Source organism: Equus caballus, chromosome 9 (assembly GCF_041296265.1).
Source record: "Equus caballus isolate H_3958 breed thoroughbred chromosome 9, TB-T2T, whole genome shotgun sequence".
Lineage (NCBI taxonomy): Eukaryota > Metazoa > Chordata > Mammalia > Perissodactyla > Equidae > Equus > Equus caballus.
Genome location: NC_091692.1, coordinates 16015566 through 16035420, shown reverse-complemented (window position 1 = coordinate 16035420; position 19855 = coordinate 16015566). Strand labels below are relative to the sequence as shown.

The 19855-nt window shown below is 40.3% G+C and overlaps 1 protein-coding gene across 2 annotated transcripts in view; it reads right to left on the bottom strand.

Moving 5' to 3' along the window:
- Positions 1–1679: 1679 nt before the first annotated feature.
- Positions 1680–19855, bottom strand: part of SLCO5A1 (solute carrier organic anion transporter family member 5A1) — a 130987-nt gene continuing 112811 nt past the window's right edge. For both annotated transcript variants that reach the window (XM_001493408.5, XM_003365585.5), the window contains 4 exons: positions 14441–14600; positions 12606–12847; positions 10549–10613; positions 1680–7992 (listed from right to left, as the gene is read on the bottom strand). In XM_001493408.5, coding sequence (XP_001493458.2) covers positions 7532–7992; positions 10549–10613; positions 12606–12847; positions 14441–14600 — 928 coding nt within the window. In that variant the 3' untranslated portion in view covers positions 1680–7531. The remainder of the gene's footprint in view (positions 7993–10548; positions 10614–12605; positions 12848–14440; positions 14601–19855) is intronic.

Genomic DNA, 19855 nt, shown 5'->3' with positions numbered 1-19855 from the left:
CAGAGGCCGTCTCTGCCCAGCTGGCAATTTTAAAAACAAGAAAGGAACTGAAGGCTTTTTAACAGCTCTTAAAATGCTGAGGTTGTACCAAGTATGGGGCTAAAGGAAGGAAGATGAGGGGCCACGTTCATAACCTTTCCACTCTCCTTATTTCTTAAAGAGAAATTCTTAAAGAGAAACTTTTTCTCTTTAAGAAATTTCGCGTGTCTGTTTCGAAAAGCACAATACCCAGAATGGCTCAGACTCTTCCTTGAAAGTGTGAGATATTTAAGAGATTCAAGAGAAAGTCTATTGCCTAAATTACACACATAATTGAGGAGAAGATGGTAGATTTGGGCAGGGGTTACTATTTGCTCTTTGCATAGATGGCTCCCTTGATAAATGCACAAAGACCGCGGAGGAAAATAAGGGTTTACCCAGAAGTCAGCACAGACACACGCCCTCCTTCCAATAATGCATGTACCTTGGGCCACGGTGACCCTTTAGTTTAGGTGTGCAACGGGGTGAGGCGTGCGAAATGGAAATCAATTGCCCTGCTTTCCACCTCAAGGCGGGGTTCTAAATATAACCGCTCTGCTTCAGCCGGTGAGTCATGCTGTTATTTCCATGCCTCCTTTACCTCCTTCCGCCCCTCACTGGAAAGTTTGAGATGCCAGCGTACTCAGAAAACTGCCGTCCGTCAAAAGAGACCTCAAACGCCAGCGCTTTTTCTCCATGGATGGAGTCTGGGCACAAGTTCTCCCCCAGTCTCAAACAGCTCCTGGGCCCCTTCAGCAACAATTAGTTTGCTATTCAGTGTAAACTGGGGAAAGGGAGCATTTAATGCTTTGTTGACCAAGCTTTGATACTTACTCCTTTGGAAATCATTCTTTTTTCTGCTTGAGACATTCCCTTTGTTTACCAGTTTTTAGAATAGTGAGTTGGGCTCCTTGGGAAATCAGCCTTAACCTATCAGGGTCAACTGTGTGGCAAAGAACAATACCCACCAAATGCTCACCATTGGCTTCCCCTACACTTCCAGGACCCCAGCAGTCTGGCAGGGATGTGGATCTGGTTCAGACTAATGCAGTGGGACACATGTCACTTCCAGGCTGAGAAAGAGATAAGCCCCTTTGCCTTTCCCTGGGCTCTTCCTTTCCTTGCCTCAGCAACCAGGACTAACCCTGAAAGTTCCAGATGGTGCAGCCTCAACATGGTGGAGCCTCTGTGAGGCTGGGTCCCTGAGGGACTCTGTGGAACAGACTCATATAGACACGTCATGGAAATGAGAAATAAACCTTTGTGCGATGAAGCCGCTGAGATTTGAGGATTAGCATGTTGTTGAAGCATAACTTAGCTGATCCTGACTAACACAAACCATATTCAAGGCACATACTTCTGTAATCCCAAAGTCTGTTTGAACTTAGATTGATAAGTGGTAACTACTTAAAATTATTCTCTTTGGTGACTCAGTGGAAAGTGTGCTACTTACTGCAGGCTCCTAAAACTACAGTCCTAATAGCTTACATACAGATAGGACATTCGTCTTCTCTAGGAGTTCATTACTGCCATCTTTCAGAGTAAGTGGTGGGCCATTTAATCTAATCAAACCCCCGTGTCTTCATTTTGGGAAGGATGGGAGATCACGTTGGCATCATTGCTTCATCTCTTCAAACAACAAAAATCCTGAGACACACTAATTTCAATCCAACACACTTTATTCTTTTTTTTTTTACTTTTTTCCTTAATTTTCAATGATCAAGTATTCAAGATGATGTAAACCAAGGTTTATTAGTACATTGACAATAGATTTCATCAAACACAAGGAAATGATACATCTTTTAAATTACCCTAAGAGGTCTCCAAATAAATATTCATTTTAAAAAATCACAAAATCAAACTCCTTTATGCAACAATTCAAAACAGTCTTTCATCACAAGCACACCTCTACATACAGAAACACACACGCGGAACACACACACTCCACTAGGATCCTAACGACGATTGATTTGACACAGTATTACATTTCCTTTTAACAAAAGAGTTAAGAGGCTCGCCTGCCTGTTTCGTGCTTCTAAATTAACCTTTGGGGTTTGGGTTAGAGGTATGTATTTTAAGAAAAATGCCCACTATAAAGTCTTACCAATTATTCTTATTTTTCATTTCTAGATACAAACTTTAAACTTCTTTTGTTCACCCCTTTGGTTTAATATGTCCCTGCAATTACCTTAGTTTTCTATAATATCTTCTTCTTGGATTTTAACATGTAATAGTAGAATGGCAGAAGACGACGACACCTTCAAACCCCAATATTAAAAACACCTGACATGGCGTAAGTTTTTTGGAGAAGAAATATGAAAAGATTATCTGAAATATTTTCCCCCCCTCTCTGAAATTATTTTCAGCATCTGATTATTCTTGCTAAAATAAATATCAAAAGCGCTGAGTTTTCCATAGAAAAAGTATTCCCCCTTACGCTCTTCATTTTTGTGTGTAAAGTTCTTGTATTCACTATTGTAATGAGAGTAATGAGTGCCTGTTTTCTGGGTTTTCTTTACATTTCCAAAAGCAAAGCACATGCAGTCCTTTATCAGTGAAATACTGTGAATTCAGTGGCACATTTTTGTGGTTGAGCATGCATCATCAAATACTTTTAGCACCGAGGCTTTTTTTTTTTTTTTTAATGTTGCAAAAGCAAATACCCAGGGAGGGTCTTCATCATACTTGACCCTTCCTAGGGCTGAGTAAAAATGAAGTGCTTAAAATAACCTCTTCAAACATACACAGATCTGATTCCAATATAGCAACAGGTCTGAGACAGATACAGCCAGCAGCATCCCAGAAGATGAGGAAAGAAGAGAAGACAGAAAAGATAAAGGGCACAAGGCCACTAACTTCACCTGCCAGCCACAGCACTCCCTTCGGTACTATGAAAGAAGAAATGCGAAAACGTGTAAAGGCTACCTACTGGTCTGTATAACAGAGAATTAGCAGACCTGCTGTCTAGGCGATTCTGGGCTTATACAGTAATTTGATATCTATCTGCTACTTAGAATACTCAGTACGCACCTATATATCAATAGTTATATTCATGTTTCTGCGCCATTTAGGATGTTTTAAGTACACACAAAGTGACAAAGTATAATTGGCTACCACTCCAGACTTGGGCTCTCCCACTGCTCCCAGGCACACCAGAAAATTTCCACAAATGCTTCAGGTCCATTCAAACTATGAAGCTTCTGTTTGGGGCATCTATGGTTGATGCAAAATAGGCCCCAAAAAGAAATTTTCTGGCTCCAAATCTACCACAGAACGCAAGCTGGAATTGGAGACTGCGGAAGAATTTGCTCCATGGTTGGTGAAAATGTAGGACTGCCATTACTTCTGGCTCTGATGGCTGAAATTTACAAGTGTACGCTCCAGTCTCTTACAGCAGCTACTAGCGGTAACAATCGGGTCGCTGGTTCGGTATGTAACTTATAACATTTTGCATCTGTTCATTTAACATGTAACACTTTGTATATGTTCACTTAAAATTTTTATTAGGAAACTTAAAACCGATATTCACCAAAATTGAAATGTTAACATTCTGAAAGAGGAAAAAAAAAAAGCATGCATTTGAAATCCCCAAAGCTCAGATTCAATCAATCTGAACTACTTTTCCTCATCTGCTTCATTCCAGAAACTCTACTAAGACTCAATGTCAACACCAAAATTGGATTTGTTCTATATTAAATATGAACTATAAATAAATACTTGAGGTATATTATGACAAACAATTCTGAATACAACACTTAGCTAAATAAACGTAAATTTCCTTGAAAAGCTAAACATTAAATTTTGATGTTTCCTCGAGATTTTTTTCTATTTTACAAAGAAATAGTAACTTTTCTACTCTTCAGAAACAGTAACACATCAAAAAAATGAAATGCCTTACCGCGCTTAGTCATAGCTTGCCTTTGTTAACCAAAACTATCATCTGCGTCATGTAGTGTAAGAAGTGGGCCATGGAGATGAGAAACCTGCGTCTGAACCCTGATTGGCTGCTCTGTGCAATCCAAAGCAAGTTACTTTACCTCTCTGAGCTTCAGTTTTCATCATCTGATCTTAAAAACCAAATAAAAATAGTTATCTTGCAAAGCTATTGAGAGGATTAAAATGAATGGTGTATATTAAGCGCTTGACAAAATGTTCTGCAAATAGTCAACACAACAAATGCTACTTTGTTACCTCTCTGCTCCTCCTTTCTTCCCCCCACCTTAGTTCTGAATGACTCTAGACTGTTTTCAAGAATGAAATCCACCTACAAAGGATGAAGATTTCATGCTAATGAAGATAACCAAAAGAACCCACCACCCACCCCACCCCTGGGAGTGTCTAAATTAATAGGCTAGACTCAAGGACATTATATTTGCATATTAAAGCCAAATAATACATGAATCTACAGAGTTTATAGAGGAATAAAATGACCCTTCCTCAAACCAAGTAATTAGAAGCCTAAACTCATGGAGAGTGACAACTCAACTTATAATAGGAGCTGTGACTATCAAGTAACATGACTAATTTATTAACAAACATATAAGAACCTCATATATACAATTAAATGGTGTCGTCTATAAAAAACAGTCACTTTAGTTGACTGTGTAACACTCCAATGATGCTACCAGAGCCCAAAGCAATTTGGGGACAACTCTTAACTAGTACTTATTCTGAAACTTCAGTCCCCCATGATCTGTGCTACTCATTCTACATTCACCAACACGTTAATGATCTCCCTGCTAGTTACAGGTATCGGATAGTTGAGAAAGTACAATATTAACATTGTGGTGCACAATTCAGGCCGATTTCTTTGAATTCTGGCCTACTCAACTCAAAGGATTTCAGAGTGGCAGATGGTAATTGGGTAAAATGGTGACTGAGAGAGAACTGGCGCCCGGCCAATGACTGCTGAACTGGGTGACTGTTCAAGGTAGAGAAAGGGATGGGCTCTCTATTCACACCGGATGAGCCCATCATTTCCTATGCTGGAGTTCCGAGAGAGGATCCTTTTCAAAATGTACTACCAAGAAGAGAGAAATTCTAAGAATGTTGGAACACACAATCTTAGCGATGAAAAAAAACAGCCAGACACAGCCTGGTGCATAGCCGTTAAGTTTGTGCACTCGGCTTCAGAGGCCCGTGGTTCACCGGTTCGGATCCCGGGTGCAGACCTACATACCACTTGGCAAGCCATGCTGTGGCAGGAGCCCCACATATAAAGTCAAGGAAGATGGGCACAGATGTTACCTCAGGGCCAGTCTTCCTCAGCAAAAAGAGGAGGCTTGGCTGTGGATATTAGCTCAGGGCTAATCTTCCTAAAAAATAAAAGTGCCAATCCCACTGAAATTCTCTCAATGCAGTTTCTTAATGATCAGAGGAAAATTAAGAAAATATCACCTCTCCCAAGCCTACATATCTTTAGTTCCAACACAAAAGGAAACTTTCTCTTCTAAAGGATCAAAGATGTCCCATAAAGGGAACAGGGGAACCCTGAGGCCCAGAGTCGACACTAGGTTAATCAGCAATATTCTCTGAAGACCTTCGATATACACCACGTTGACCAAAGTTTGAGAGACACTAGTGTAATTACAGGCAACACTGGTTCTTAGGACTTAGCCAAACAAGACTGCTCAAGGCGAAGTCCTCGTCACCTGAGACCACTGGCTCCACCCCTTGTAGACATGATTCAGTCTAATAGTAATAACTCTCTCCACAAACTACACGCAACCAAGGGAATCATTTGGCCAATGTCATTCTTGGGTAGAGAGGAAAACAACTTTGTACCCAGGAATATTCACGAAACTCCACCAGTACAGCCAAGGATAAGAGGGCAAAACCCTGAATCAAGGAGCAGTTCCGTCAATCACATCCCCTCTGTGAAAGAGTGTAAACCAGCCAAGGAAACCAATTCCCAAATTTGCCCTACAGAAACATAGGCTTCTTGGCAGAAACAGTTCACAATTATATGGGTACTTGGACCTCACAGGCCCTCCTAAATCTGAACTGTGATGATGCTCTTTCTGAGCAGCCAGAGCCCATGAGTTAACCTACGATCAGTCCATCGTGCTGTCAGGAGGCGTCTACTGTAAGAACCATGTAGAAAGCATGCCGTGTGGCGTCTAAGTCAAAGTGATGTGCTGGGCGGAACTGGAAAGGATGATGGATAAAGAACCCAAAGTGCATTTAGGAACAGAAAAATCCCCACTCAGAATCAGTTCAGGAAGTTTCCAGTAGGAAGGAACCAAAGAGAGGTGTAAAATGATTCTAACTCTGAGAAACTAGGATGCAGTAGGACAGACCAGCTCATTTTAAATAATTTTCAATCAGGACTTACGCTCATATTCTCGATCCAGCTCACACATCTCCCTCCTCCTGTACTCAAAGCGATTTTCCTATCACAGGTCTAGCCCTTCTGATTTAATGACTCAATTTCAGGAGCAACCACAGCAATTTTCTATACACAAAAAAGAAAACTAGACAGATTTGCTAGTGCTTCTAGATATATAACTAAAATGAGCAGGTGGGACTCAATCTGACTTTTGTAGAATTTCTTTTTCCAACTATTTTGAGTGTCAACGTCGCAATTCTTAACTACCCTTAGGTGGGCCCTTAAAAGCTAAAATAATTTCTGCAACAATTTTCTTTGGATGAGAAAGCCATCAGTTTCTTTCCTTATTACGCATCTCAAATTATATTTTCTAGCCATATTATTTAGCACACTAGTTCTAAAGCTCCTCACAGAAGAATAGTGGAGTTTATATTCAAGCTATCAGATATATGTTTCAGCAGCCTCTTTCACTACCCTACGATGGGGCAGACAGACTAAAAGAGAATGAGTTCTGTGAAATGAAGCCGCTATTCCTTTTATCAGGCTATGCATATGGTTCCTTTGAAGCATCTGAAAAATTCTACCTGATTTATAACTCTGCTATGGCTTAAAATGCTATTAACAGTACTTTGGGGAAAGTTCAGCTTCCTCTTTTCAAAAACATATCTGCTTTAGTTTCTGAAAGCCAAACTAACATGCTGCACTTCCATTTTCCCAATCAGATTGCATAGTTGAGGCAAATTCATTTGTGCTTTGTTGCAGAACTCACAGTAGGTGTTCATACCTAAAAACTTTGATCTGTAAATGCAAAGTCATGGTGAAGGTCACCTTTGTTGGAGTGTATGCTAATGCTAGGCACCACCATTGCGCTTCTCATGATTTTGTTAACCATGGACCTCAGCCTGATACCGCACTGGAGCATGAGCATTAAATGAACATAGCAGAAATGGTAACAAATCGAAACACCTCCTTCCTGGAGAGAAGCGGGGAAAAGGCTCTCAGTCTTGTTGAGGTATCCAGCCCACAGTCAACAGTGGCTGTGTATACTGAGTTTTGTCGGTTTGAGGATTGTGTCTTTAGAGGTTAAAAAAAGAAAGAAAAGAAGGCACGAGTGTTTCTCAAGTCGCCGTATTCAACTCAACCAACAAAACCAAAGTCTTCCATTTTCAAGCTTCAAGACGGATGCTACATGGCAGCAGGGCTTTCTTCCAGCCCTGGGTCTGGGGAGGGACTTATTGCTTCTGGGAAGGGTCCCGGGTAGGTCTGTGCTGTGTATTGGGTCCCCTTTTGCAGCCCAGTCTCTTCGTGGAATTCTCCCTGGGTGCTGATTGCTGGGCAAGATCTAGTCCGGGCGTACTTCTCGGCGGCGGTGTCGGGGCGGCCGACCATCTCGCTCACAGTGCTCAGCGGGAATTCTCGCCACCTCCGCCTCTGCAGTTCGTCCTCCTTGTATTTAATGGAGTACCAGGCCAGAAAAATAAAAACGAAGCCGACAAATTTGAGGCCGGCCGCCAAACCGAAATAGACAAAACGAAATGAGGTCACGTTGTACTCCCAGCAGGAGCCTTGTACGCCACATTCGTGTTGCCAGAGCATGCAAGTGGTATCGATAACTGCTCCGAAGTAAATCGGGGTAGGAATGTACGCTAGAGTTGTAGAGAAAAAGAAAAGAAAAATATTTAGCACGTCTTCTAAGAGAAAACAGATTTGTAAATTCTCAAGGTGGTTGTGGCTCTGAAATCAGTTGAGGGGAGTGGTTTTCTTGTGTTGCCTGATTTTTTAAAACATACGTCACACCTTATCATAGTAAATTTATTATAAAAATGTTCACTAAATTGTAAATACTTTAAATCTTCCAGTTTGCAACTCAGAATATATTAATGATTTTCAGGATCATGAAAATGTCTATTGCTAAAAATGCAATTAGGGAATATTTCTAAATTTAAAAATCAGATTCTGTCATTAAATATTCAAGAGGCTACACTAGAACCCTTCTCGATCCACTAAAATTCAGTACACTTAGCTCTTGTGGGTTGTGTTCTAGTCCTTGGATGCAGGAAGAGTCTAAGGAAAGCATTGTCCCCTAGAAGTCAAAAAACACATCAAATAGTAACTTCCTAAAGGCACCTGGAGTATGGAAATGATTATGGCATAAAATTTGTCTTTGAAGCTTACAAACCATCTGTGATGAGTAGGAACTTCCTTGTTTGGGCCATGATGTAGACATTCCTTTACTCTCATAGGAAAGAAAGTCTACCCACATAGACTTCCTTCATCGCATGTTACTACCTTTGCGGAAATTGGTCCCCATCCCCAACTTGTTCACCTTGCAAAATTCTACCCCTCCTTTAAACTCCTGACTCACTCAGATGCTACTGTATTCCCAGTGCATTTTGTAGATAGCTCCATTTTATCAACTATCACATACTATTTAAATTGTACGCAAATCTGTCACCCATAAGCTCCTTGATGGCAGAGGCCATGCCTTTTATTCTTTACATCCCAAGGACCATACTCTGGTTTCTCTTCGGATCGTATAAATCTTTCACCTTTTACATCCCAAGGACCTATCAGGACAGCCCATGGATGCCAAATAAGAGTTTCCAGAAGGAAGTGATGGGAAGGTGGGAGTGAGGGAGGAAAAGAGAGAGGACAGGTGGGCTAACAGCCAGGAGGCTGTGAGCGATACATTTTTAAATGTGTTGTATTCATTTAAAATGAGGTATATTCACTACAATTAAAATGCAACATTATTAAAATACTGAAAACTGTCTTTTTGCTTTGGAATTTGGGGAAAGGGAAGTTGGCTGTTGCCCTGACTATACTTTTCCATAATCAATAGAACTTAAGGTTGAATTAAATAACAAATGCCTGAAATCTTCTCCCTCCACTTATTCCTGATGCAGCAGCGTCCATCCATCTGTTGACTTACCTTGACCTCTGCATCCATATCAAATCACCCCAACTCCCTGGCATCAAAGATATGCCAAGAAAAGGGAGAAACTATTATTTTCTTTTCCTATCAACTACCCCTTTTCAACAAATTTCCTTTCTTGAAAATAACTTTTTAGTTTCCAAGGAGAAACATAATGCAAACTTCTTAACTATAGCAGTTTGTCAGAATTTCCTTTAACCAGCATCCTTTGAAAAATGGTACCTTCAAAGTCTTATTGGTACCAGAAAACAAACCACTCACATTCAATGCAACTCGAAGCCTCGGCGGCTCACTGGAAAGTGTTCATTCTTGGACTGAGGCACTGACCACAACATATGACAAAATGAGAATTCCAGAGGATGAATGTTTCAAAGAGTCAGATGATACCATTTTAAAATGTGCTACCCTTTGAAACAGAATTGGAAATGTGAATCAAAAATCTAATTTTTTTGACCTGTGGAGAATGACACTGATTATTGGGGGAAATAACAGCTGACGGAAATGACAGACTGCCACTTAAGAAAGAAAAAATAAGCTAGCTGATGAGGAAGTCATTAAAAATACACTGAAATTGATCAAGGCAATGGGCTACCTCACACGACACTTCCCGTGCATTGTCCCAGGACATCACAGGGTGACCCAGTGTTTGTAAAAATCAGGAGGATGTTCTTCATGCCCCAGTGAGTTCGGTGACTAACCAACCACACTGACCTAGTGCTAATGAGCTTCTCTTGTTATAAATAAACGGTGGTCCCTACATGTCAATTTCGGGATCTTTCGTTTTTCTTTTTGGAATTTCTTATTTCTTTTCCTCAGAAGACTTGATAGATCTCCTCTTTGCCCAGTCCAATCAAATTACTTGAAAGAAGTAAGAAATTGACATTTTCACAAATAACTGAGCAGCAGCAATTCCCATCACTTTCATGTTAAAAAGGCATCAGGGGACAAAGACGCCAGGATCATAAACCCATTCCAATTGCTTGGTTCAATGTTTCTTACTGTACAAAACTCTCTGGGGGATTTAGCCAAAGTTACGTTCAGAGTGAAAAGAAACGGCTCTAAAGTCAGTTTGGGTTTGTTTCATCAAATGACAGAACTGGTTGGCTTTCAGTTCAAATCAGAAAATAAGGAAGTTGTGGTCTTGCCCCATCCCGTAAAATCCCAGCTTCTGCTGATGGTAACAAACCACCTGCCATTTTTAAGGGACAATGAGAATCTGCCGTCTGCAAAGAGGAACTGAGAGGCGTGTTGGAAATTCAGGACCTACCAAGTGTTCGCAGCAGAACAAACTGCATCCCCAGTGCAAAGGGTCTCTCCTCATCCTCGACAGACCTGCGGTGGAGGGAAAGCAAAGAGTGTCTTCACACAGTGGCCTCGAGAAAATGAACGTCCAGTCAAGCCTGCTTAACACAGAGCCAGGGACCATAGAGATGCTGTGCCAAAATATTTAATTTGCTGCAATTTACGAACAATGGCCAGGCAAGACGGCTGATGGCTAAAGCAGAGAATAAAGGTCTTCCCCATGAAGACGCCAAAGAAACTCCGATTAACTCTAATGGCTTCTGTGTAAATACTGGGGGAGGGCCAAGTTCATGGCTGAAGGGACAGAACTGGCTCTAAATGAGCTTCCAAAATTAATTCTGTTATCAAAAATATATAGCATTTTATCCTAACTACTTCATTCTGTTTCTCTATTTGCCTGGACCTCCCAGAATGGTAGATATGTATACTGAAAGTTGCTCCCATAATTTCTCAAGGAAAAGTATACATAAAAAAAGTTAAAAAAAATAAAGTATCGTCAAAAAACATATAGGAAACAAGTCAAAAGTTAGAGAAAGAATGAATCCCTTCCAGACACCTCCTTTTTTCTTCTTTTCCTAAAATATATGCTCTAAGCGATTCTCTCATGGCAGGAAGAATGGAGTCTATTGATTTTGTAATTAGCAAAGATTAAAGGGCTCTTTCTCTGAAGTTTTGGGTTAGAAGCCAACTGGTGATTTGCCATATTTGTCTGGGTTATTTAACATCTCTTGTAGAATTACAGTTCAAAGAATTAAGATTATTAATGATTCATATTTTTTTTAATGAGGAAGGCCCTTATCCTTTCTATCCCATACACATAGGGTTCTAGGTGTACAATGTACAATTCCCAAGGACCAGTGCACTTGTTATCTTTTCCCCAATTTCTTTATTTTCTCAGCAGTTTGCCCAATGCTGCATGCAGAGTTGTTACTCCCTAAGTATCTGCTGATGGAGGAATTGAGTGACTAGACCAATGGGCCTTTCATGTCCTCTTGTCTTACTGTCAAGTAACGAATTGGTTGGGGAATGTCTAACACGGCATTCCATGGAAGGGAAGCCAGAATATGGAGAATAAGCAGGCCAGCAGCCCAACTGCCCCGCTAAGAATGACATCTCAGCAGGTGCGTCCCACCAGGAGCCCAGCATTGCAGGGGACTGAGGACCCAGGGAGGAGATAAAAGACAGTAAGGCCGCACTCCCTCTCCTCACTCCTTCATTGCCCTGCACTCCAGTCCCCCCAGAGCTGCTGTGGGTGTGCTCTCGTTTCTTCACCACGCTGTCCCCTTCCTTCCTTTGTCCACTGCAGCCTTTCCTGCAAATACAGCACACTGATTTGAATGTGCTGGTGTCCACATTTTTTACAGGACTTCCATTAAGGTAACTTCTGTGTTCTCTTATAAGCAAAAAAAAACATAGACAGGATATATAATATGGCAAAGAAAGCCCAGCATGGACAACCGAAGAATTACATTTCCCAGTCTGCCCTTTCCTTGACTCAACTCTGAAATTTTATATGATAGTAAAATTAGTGAAATCAGCATTTTGAACTGCAGGCCCAGCACAGACTGTCACTGATCCTGGAGTATTAACTATCCACAAGGTTGGAGATAATATTCTTCGCTGTGTGCACAATTTAGCAACTTCACCAAATGACTTGCTGTCTCCTCTGGGGCCAGGATTCTTGCAGCTGACATGGGCACGGCTTTCAGCTCCTGAAGGTGAGTCTTTCAGGGCAGAGACTTCAGGAACCAAAGGCACCCAAAAGAATTTTCACTAAACTCTAGGAATAGAACCCATTTGAATAAAGAAAGTTCTGGAACGTGAAATGTCACAATCATCCCTTCCCTTCCTGACATGGGAAAACTCACTTCTCTTAAGTTCATCAGGCAAACGTCTGAGCACTTTCCAGCACAATCTAATTTTGCTTTCCTCTCTGCTTTACCACCTCAGTTCCAGTCTGGAATATGTATTCTGGCAATTGTCTGATTATAACTCACCCTCGAAGTTGAATGCTGTTCTCACCTGAGTGTTACTATGATGGCTGATGGCTGGGCACATGCTGTGATGAAGGTGACTATGAAAAGAAAAATCAAGAATGGGATGAGGGTATTACAGGTCCGTTTACACTTCCCGGACACAGCATAGCCATTCTCGTTGAGATATGTTTTGACAATAACCACGCGGAGCTGACTGCGCTGTCCCACTGTGGGTGGCGTGATCACTTGCCGGCTTTGGACACAGGTGCATTCTGTGTAATTTCTTATCTAAGTGATAATAAAGATCAGTTGTATGCCAATCAAAAGCAAAATTCAGCATAGGAATAGCAAAACAAAGTTAAAATGCTCTAAAATAACTCTAGCATTTAAAAGTCCACAGAATATTTAATTGCAAATATCTTCCCCATTATTAACAGTAAGGGTCCAAAGTGTGCATGGAACAATATCAAAATCTGCTGGTCAAAATTGTTTAAACCTAGACTTTTATAAGAAGCTTTCAACACAATTCTATAGCATTCAGATTCCATATGCTCATTTTTGGTCATAATTATACGCTGCTTCAATTGCTGTTTAATTCTTGGGCTCTCCTATTAGAGAAGGCCATCAAGAAACAGTAGCCAAGACTTATTTCCGTTTGTTCCCACCGGAGCACCTAGCAGACTCCTGAACACAGCATAGGACCTCAAGTAAATATCTGTTAAATAAATGCAGAGAATTCATGATGCAACCGTAATGACTTTAATGCCAACAATAGCGAACCTATCCTTGGCTGTCTCATTTAAGTCAGGGGACTAAAAAGGTGTTTCAAATGAAACAGCCAATTAACCTTTTATGCCTATTACATTGCTTTTACTGAATGGACATCAGCTGAACTCACTGTCATTGCGACCTCTCGGCCACTTAGGCAGTAAGAACAAATATGAAGATAGGGGCACCATTTGGCCATCTCTGCTCCAAGGACTCCTGGCCTCTTTTTAAGAAGAAGGAGGGCTGTGCACCCAAGGACTCACTCCTCGGGCTTAGCCACCGAGAAGAATAAATCTCATTGTCTCTTTCACCTTAGTCACACACTGGAGCTCACCAATTACATAATGGAGAGCCAGCCGCAGGAATTCTCAATTTATCACTACAGTTGAAAAGTTAGAACTCAAATACGACATTCCAAAAACATGCAGTATAATCCCTTATCACCTGCGCAGAACCAGCAAATGCACCTTAACCTTTTAATTAAAACAGCCTCCGGCAATCTGTTTTCATGCAAAGAATGAAACCAGACCCAATAAAGAACTGAGTAGAATATGATAACCTTCTCCTACAGTATTACCGCCTATTTATAATTCACAGGGAAGGGAATTCTCAAAATAGCCTATTCTTGAACGGACAGAAATATCTTTACTCTGAAAGTTAAAAAAAAAGTTTGAACGGATAGTCTATGAAAAATGGCCATTGTCCATCTTCATAGACTCTGATCAGGGGAGATACCCTCCATTCTCTTCTATCAGCACCAAATGTCACCATCTCGACCTTCAAACCTATCACAGGGGCCCGGTCAGAGTAAGGAATGAGAGGCCTAGCACTCAACCTTATCAAGTTTCACTGAGTCGGCACAGAACGTAAAGTGGGAGAGGGCTGACATGGAACCCAATCGCTAGACCCAAATGCTCCAATCATCCCCGGAAAAAAATGATAGCATTGCAGAATTTTCTTTCCTCTGGGTTTTTGTCAGAAGGTATTTTGTAGGTTATCTGAAGTTTCTTGAAAAGGGAGACCATAGCCATGTGTTGGCATATGAATTCTAACAGGTCCTTGTCACAGGATGTTGGATTAACAACAGTAGATGAATTGGTGAATTATACTCACCCCAGTGCTGAGATTACCACTATTAACACAGCCAGCCAGACAAGGGTTAAAGTACGTAATTCCATCTGATCCACAGACTGGCTCGTACTCGTGTGTTTTACAACCACAATTAACATTGCAGCTTCCTGTCAGATTCCTATGAGGCATGGTGAGAGAAGGTCTGAGAGAGAAAAGAAGCAGACCGTGAGCAACATTAACTAAAATAAAACTAACAGCGAAGTTCTTGAGTTAAGTAATTTGTCCAAATTAGAGAAGATATTCCCATTAAATCAAAGCAATGGTACCATGAAGAAGCCACCCTCATTATTTTTTATGACATTAAAACAAAACATAAAGAAAAATCTTTCAATTTCCTGGTACCACAGATTCAATAGTTTTGTATCAAATTATCTACCTGCTTCAATTCGACCTCTATCTTGGTGCTATGGATCTGGTCTCAACATCTGGACTCAGCAGTTCTAAACTCATATGACTACTCACTTACTAGAGACGCTTGGCTCTGTCTTAACAAACCTGGGCCTCAATTTCTTTAACTGTAAAATGGAGGAAATGTTTTTCTGTGCCAAATGAATAACATCATTATGAGGGCATAAACATGGAATCCATCAATCACAGTTGCCAGCACAGGTTCCTTTGACCAAAAAGTTTAATTGTTCTAGAATAAATTCTCAAAGAAAGACATGGGACTTGAGAAAATCAAAAGGAAGTAATTTTCAAAGAAGATCAGGAATAACATCATTAACTTGATTCAAACAACCAGAGAAGAAAGATTAAACAGTGTCCTTCCCTCAGGAATGCCCAGATGTGGGTTCACGGTCAAATGTGGTAGGTTTGGTTTTCTCATGAGATCATGATGTCTGATTCAAAGAAATGATACAGTATGAAAAGCTCTAATAAAATCAATTCAAGGGGAAAAAAGGCAAGTAAGGATATAGGGCTGGGGAGAGAAGTGTAAAGAAATGGCTGTGGAAGAGCAGAGGCAGGAAGGTATCTAGAGGGAACCCACAGAAGAATGAAAGGGGCTCTGTAGTGATCAGTGACCTCTTTCCTTTGCTTTTGCGACTATCATGTTTAGGTGTCACTGATGAAATACTGTTCCTAAAGCCACATGAATTAGCACTTGCAGATCCTTCATTCATCCATCCATCTATCCATCATCCATCCATTCAACAACATCTGTTATGTGCCAGGACTTATCTTTAATGACGATGTTGAGTAACCACTCATCCAGTAGCACAGTTCATCCCAACCATATGTATTAATTTATAAACCTAAAGCACTGTTTGTTCAAAGAATTTTCTCCTGTGGCCTCTTTCGCACTTTAACTGAGTCCTCAAATTTTAATGGAAGGAAAAAAATCACAGTACTATTTAAACCTTATCAAGAAAGTCTTCTAAAAAGGTAAAGGTAGAAATAAGTCAGAGGGAGAAAGTCAAATACTATGTGATCTAAGTCATAAACAGAAGATGAAAACAAGAAACAAACATATAGAGACAGAGATTGGATGGGTGGTTACCAGAGGGGAGTGGGGAAGGAAGGAGGGCAAAAGGGTGATTAGGCCCATGTATGTGGGGATAGATTGTAAATAGTCTTTGGGTGGTGAACACGATGTAATCTACACAGAAGTAGAAATAACAGCGATGTACACCTGAAATTTATATAATGTTATAAACCAATGTTACCACAATAAAGAAAAATAAAGTCAGCTGAAAAAATAAATAAATAATAAAAAATTCAAAGACAAAAGTAAAATGAACTCTATTCTTCATTCATGTCATTCCACAAAAGAAATTTTGTCACAATACTTTGATCATTTTTATCTTTACAAACTCTTGAATCATATCATTTTAAAGTTTGAATATACCTGAGCAGGGGATCTGAACAGATTTTTCCCAAAGAGACGTACAGATGGCCAACAGGCACATGAAAAGATGTTCAACATTACTAATTATTAGGGGAATGGAATCAAGACCACAATGAGATATCACCTCACACCCATCGGAATGGCTATTATTAAAAAGACAAGAAATAACAAGTATTGGAGAGGATGTGGAGAAAAGGGAACCCTCATACACTGCTGGTGGGAGTGTAAACTGGTGCAGCCACTATAGAAAACAGTACAAAGACTCCTCAAAAAATTAAAAGTAGAAATACCATATGATTCAGCTATTGCACTTCTGGGTATTTATACAAGGAACATGAAAACACTAATTTGAAAAAATGGATGCACCCCTATGCTCACTGCAGCATTATTCACAGTAGCCAAAACTTGGAAACGTAAGTTCTCACTGATGGATGAATGGATAAAGAAGATGTGGTATATATACACAATGGAATAGTAGCCAGCCACAAAAAAAGATGAAATCTTGCCATTTGTGACAACATGGATGGACCTCGAGGGCACTACGCTAAGTGAAATAAGTCAGATGGAAAAATCCAAATATCATATAATTTCACTCATATGTGGAAGATAAAACAATAACAACAACAAACAAACACATAGATACAGAGAATAGATCGATGGTTACCAGAGGAAAAGGGGTGGGGGTAGGGTGAAAGAGGTAAAGGGGGACATTTGTACAGTGATGGATGGCAACTAGACTTTTGGTGACGAACATGATGTAGTCTACACAGAAGTTGAAATATAATGATGTCCACCTGAATTTATGTAACGTCAAAAACCAATGTTACCTCAACAAAAAAAAAATTCAAAAGAAATAAAGTTTGAATATATCTTTTAAAATGTGATTCTAGACCAATAGTTCTCCACATGGGCAATTTTGCCCCGCAGGGGACATTTGGCAATGTGGAGACATTTTCGTTTGTCACAACTGAGGAGGTGCTACTGGCATCTAATGGGAAGAAGTCACAGATGCTGCAAACATCCTACGAGACACAGAGCAGTGCCTTCCCCACAATAAAGAGTTAACTGGCTCCGATCTCATCACACTGAGGCTTAGAAACCCCATTCTAGATCTACTACCACGTTCTACACATGAGGAAATGGAGGGCCGGGGTGGCCAAATGATCCACTATGAAGTTGAATGGTGCTGTGTTGACTGGGATCATATGAAAAGCATTCTGTGTGCTTTACTATTCTCTTCACCAGTTCTTCAAGAAGTAAATTGCAAACCATGACCTAATAAAAGGGCTTTTATATGTCTGCATACTTAGTCACTAAAAATGACAGGCTTCAAATCCATACAATATGGTTATGACTGTTGATATTTAGAAGCTACAAGGAACTTCCTCCTAACAGCATGCTTGTAGTCATTTATGACAGCCACAGATTCCAAACACCTCTCCTTTATGAGCATGGCCACTCAAGAGAAAGGAATCCAATGATAATATTAACAGATGCTCCAAACACACTGATGAGAGGAAGGCAAAAGCTTTCCTGAGGTCCAGAAACAGAGGCACCACCCCAGGTCACCCTTGGGTACGTTTGCTTTTTTTAGGAGATCATGGTGTCTGATATGAAGAAATGACACAATCTGAAAAGATCTAAGAAAATCAGAACAAGCAACAAATATAAATACCAGTGAAAAGAAGTGGGCATTCATGAAAATGTCATTAGAGAAAAAGGTCACAGTGGCACACACAAAAAAAGACACCGACATGGTTAATCCTTTTACCCTGTGCCAATAAAAGAAAAAACCATTTTTAAGAATAATATCTTGTTTGATGATCACTCACTCTCCAGAAAACAGACTGGATTATAATAATGGTGCAAGAGTTTAAACCTGAGGAACATCACGTAACCTCATTAGCCTGAAGTGAACCCATCGTGGGCATATAAACTGCACAAGGGCTGCAGTACGCTGCACTGATCCTTGTGCCAAAGTACTGGGCCTCACCTCTCCAATAAACGAGAGCATTTCTGACAAGTTAGCCTTCCAAATAAGAGGCTCATGTTAACCCGGCGTCAATGTAAGCGTTAATTCTCAGCGAGAATCAAGGCCACACCACCAAACGGCTGCAAGCTGCAAGCCTGAGAGTTCCACATGACATCTTACTATAAAAATCATGGAATTCCAGAAGTGGAGAAATGAAAGGGGTCTCTGATACTGTCTAGTGCAACTTGAGAATTTTGAGGAACAGAAAACTATGGGAGGTGTCATGACATGCCCCACAATCATTGAGGCTTCAAGAAAACCAGCCACAGGCAGACAGCAAAAAAGGGACAGCAGAAAAGCCGCTTGCTGCCCCATCTTCATGAAATCAATCACTTAAGGATCAATGTTCATTTAAAGTCATATACAATAACAAAACAAATTGTTGCTTAACACAAGTAAAAAAATCTCTGCCGTGGGGTCATTACAGCTGGGTATGTAAGGACACAGTCACCTTCAAATCACACACATGTGCACGCACACACACAGTGTATCCTATCACCTCAGCCCAAGACCCAAACAACACTTGAACTTCCCCATCTGATGTACAAGCTGGTCTCCATAAATCAAAGAGGAGTCCCCTTACCTTCTTTCTGCCTCCAGGTGTCTCCCTATTAAAAGATAGGACAAGTCATGCATTTTACGTTCAAGCCACCAGGATTAAAAAATATGATTCACGCAGCACGAACCTTTTTAGCAAAATACTAGAAAAAATTGGTATCTTTCTCATCATTTCTTAATCTCTATCAATTTATCTCAGTCTTCAAGAAGATTTCAATTAGAATGTTTCTCTTTAATTCTACTTAAATTCTGGCTTCATATTAAAATCCTTCCTTGGCTAAGCAATAGAAAGAATAAACAAATGGGACTTCATCAGACTAAAGAGCTTCTTCAAGGCAAATGAAAACAGGATTGAAACAAAAAAACTACCCACTAACTGGGAAAAAATATTTGCAAGTCATATATCTGACAAAGGCTTGATATCCATAATATATAAAGAACTCTCACAACTCAACAACAACAAAAATCAAACAACCCAATCAAAAAATGGGCTGGAGACATGAACAGACATTTCTCCAAAGAAGATATACGGATGGCCAATAGGCACATGAAAAGATGCTCATCGTTGCTGATCATCAGGGAAATGCAAATCAAAACTACACTAAGATATCACCTTACACCCATTAGAATGACAAAAATATCTAAAACTAATAGTAACAAACGTTGGAGAGGTTGTGGAGAAAAAGGAACCCTCATACACTGCTGGTGGGAATGCAAACTGGTGCAGCCACTATGGAAAACAGTATGGAGATTTCTCAAAAAATTAAAAATAGAACTACCATACGATCCAGCCATCCCACTACTGGGTCTTTATCCAAAGAGCTTGAAGTCAGCAATCCCAAAAGTCCTATGCACCCCAATGTTTATTGCAGCACTGTTTACAATAGCCAAGACATGGAAGCAACCTAAGTGCCCATCAACAGATGAATGGATAAAGAAGATGTGGTACATATATACAATG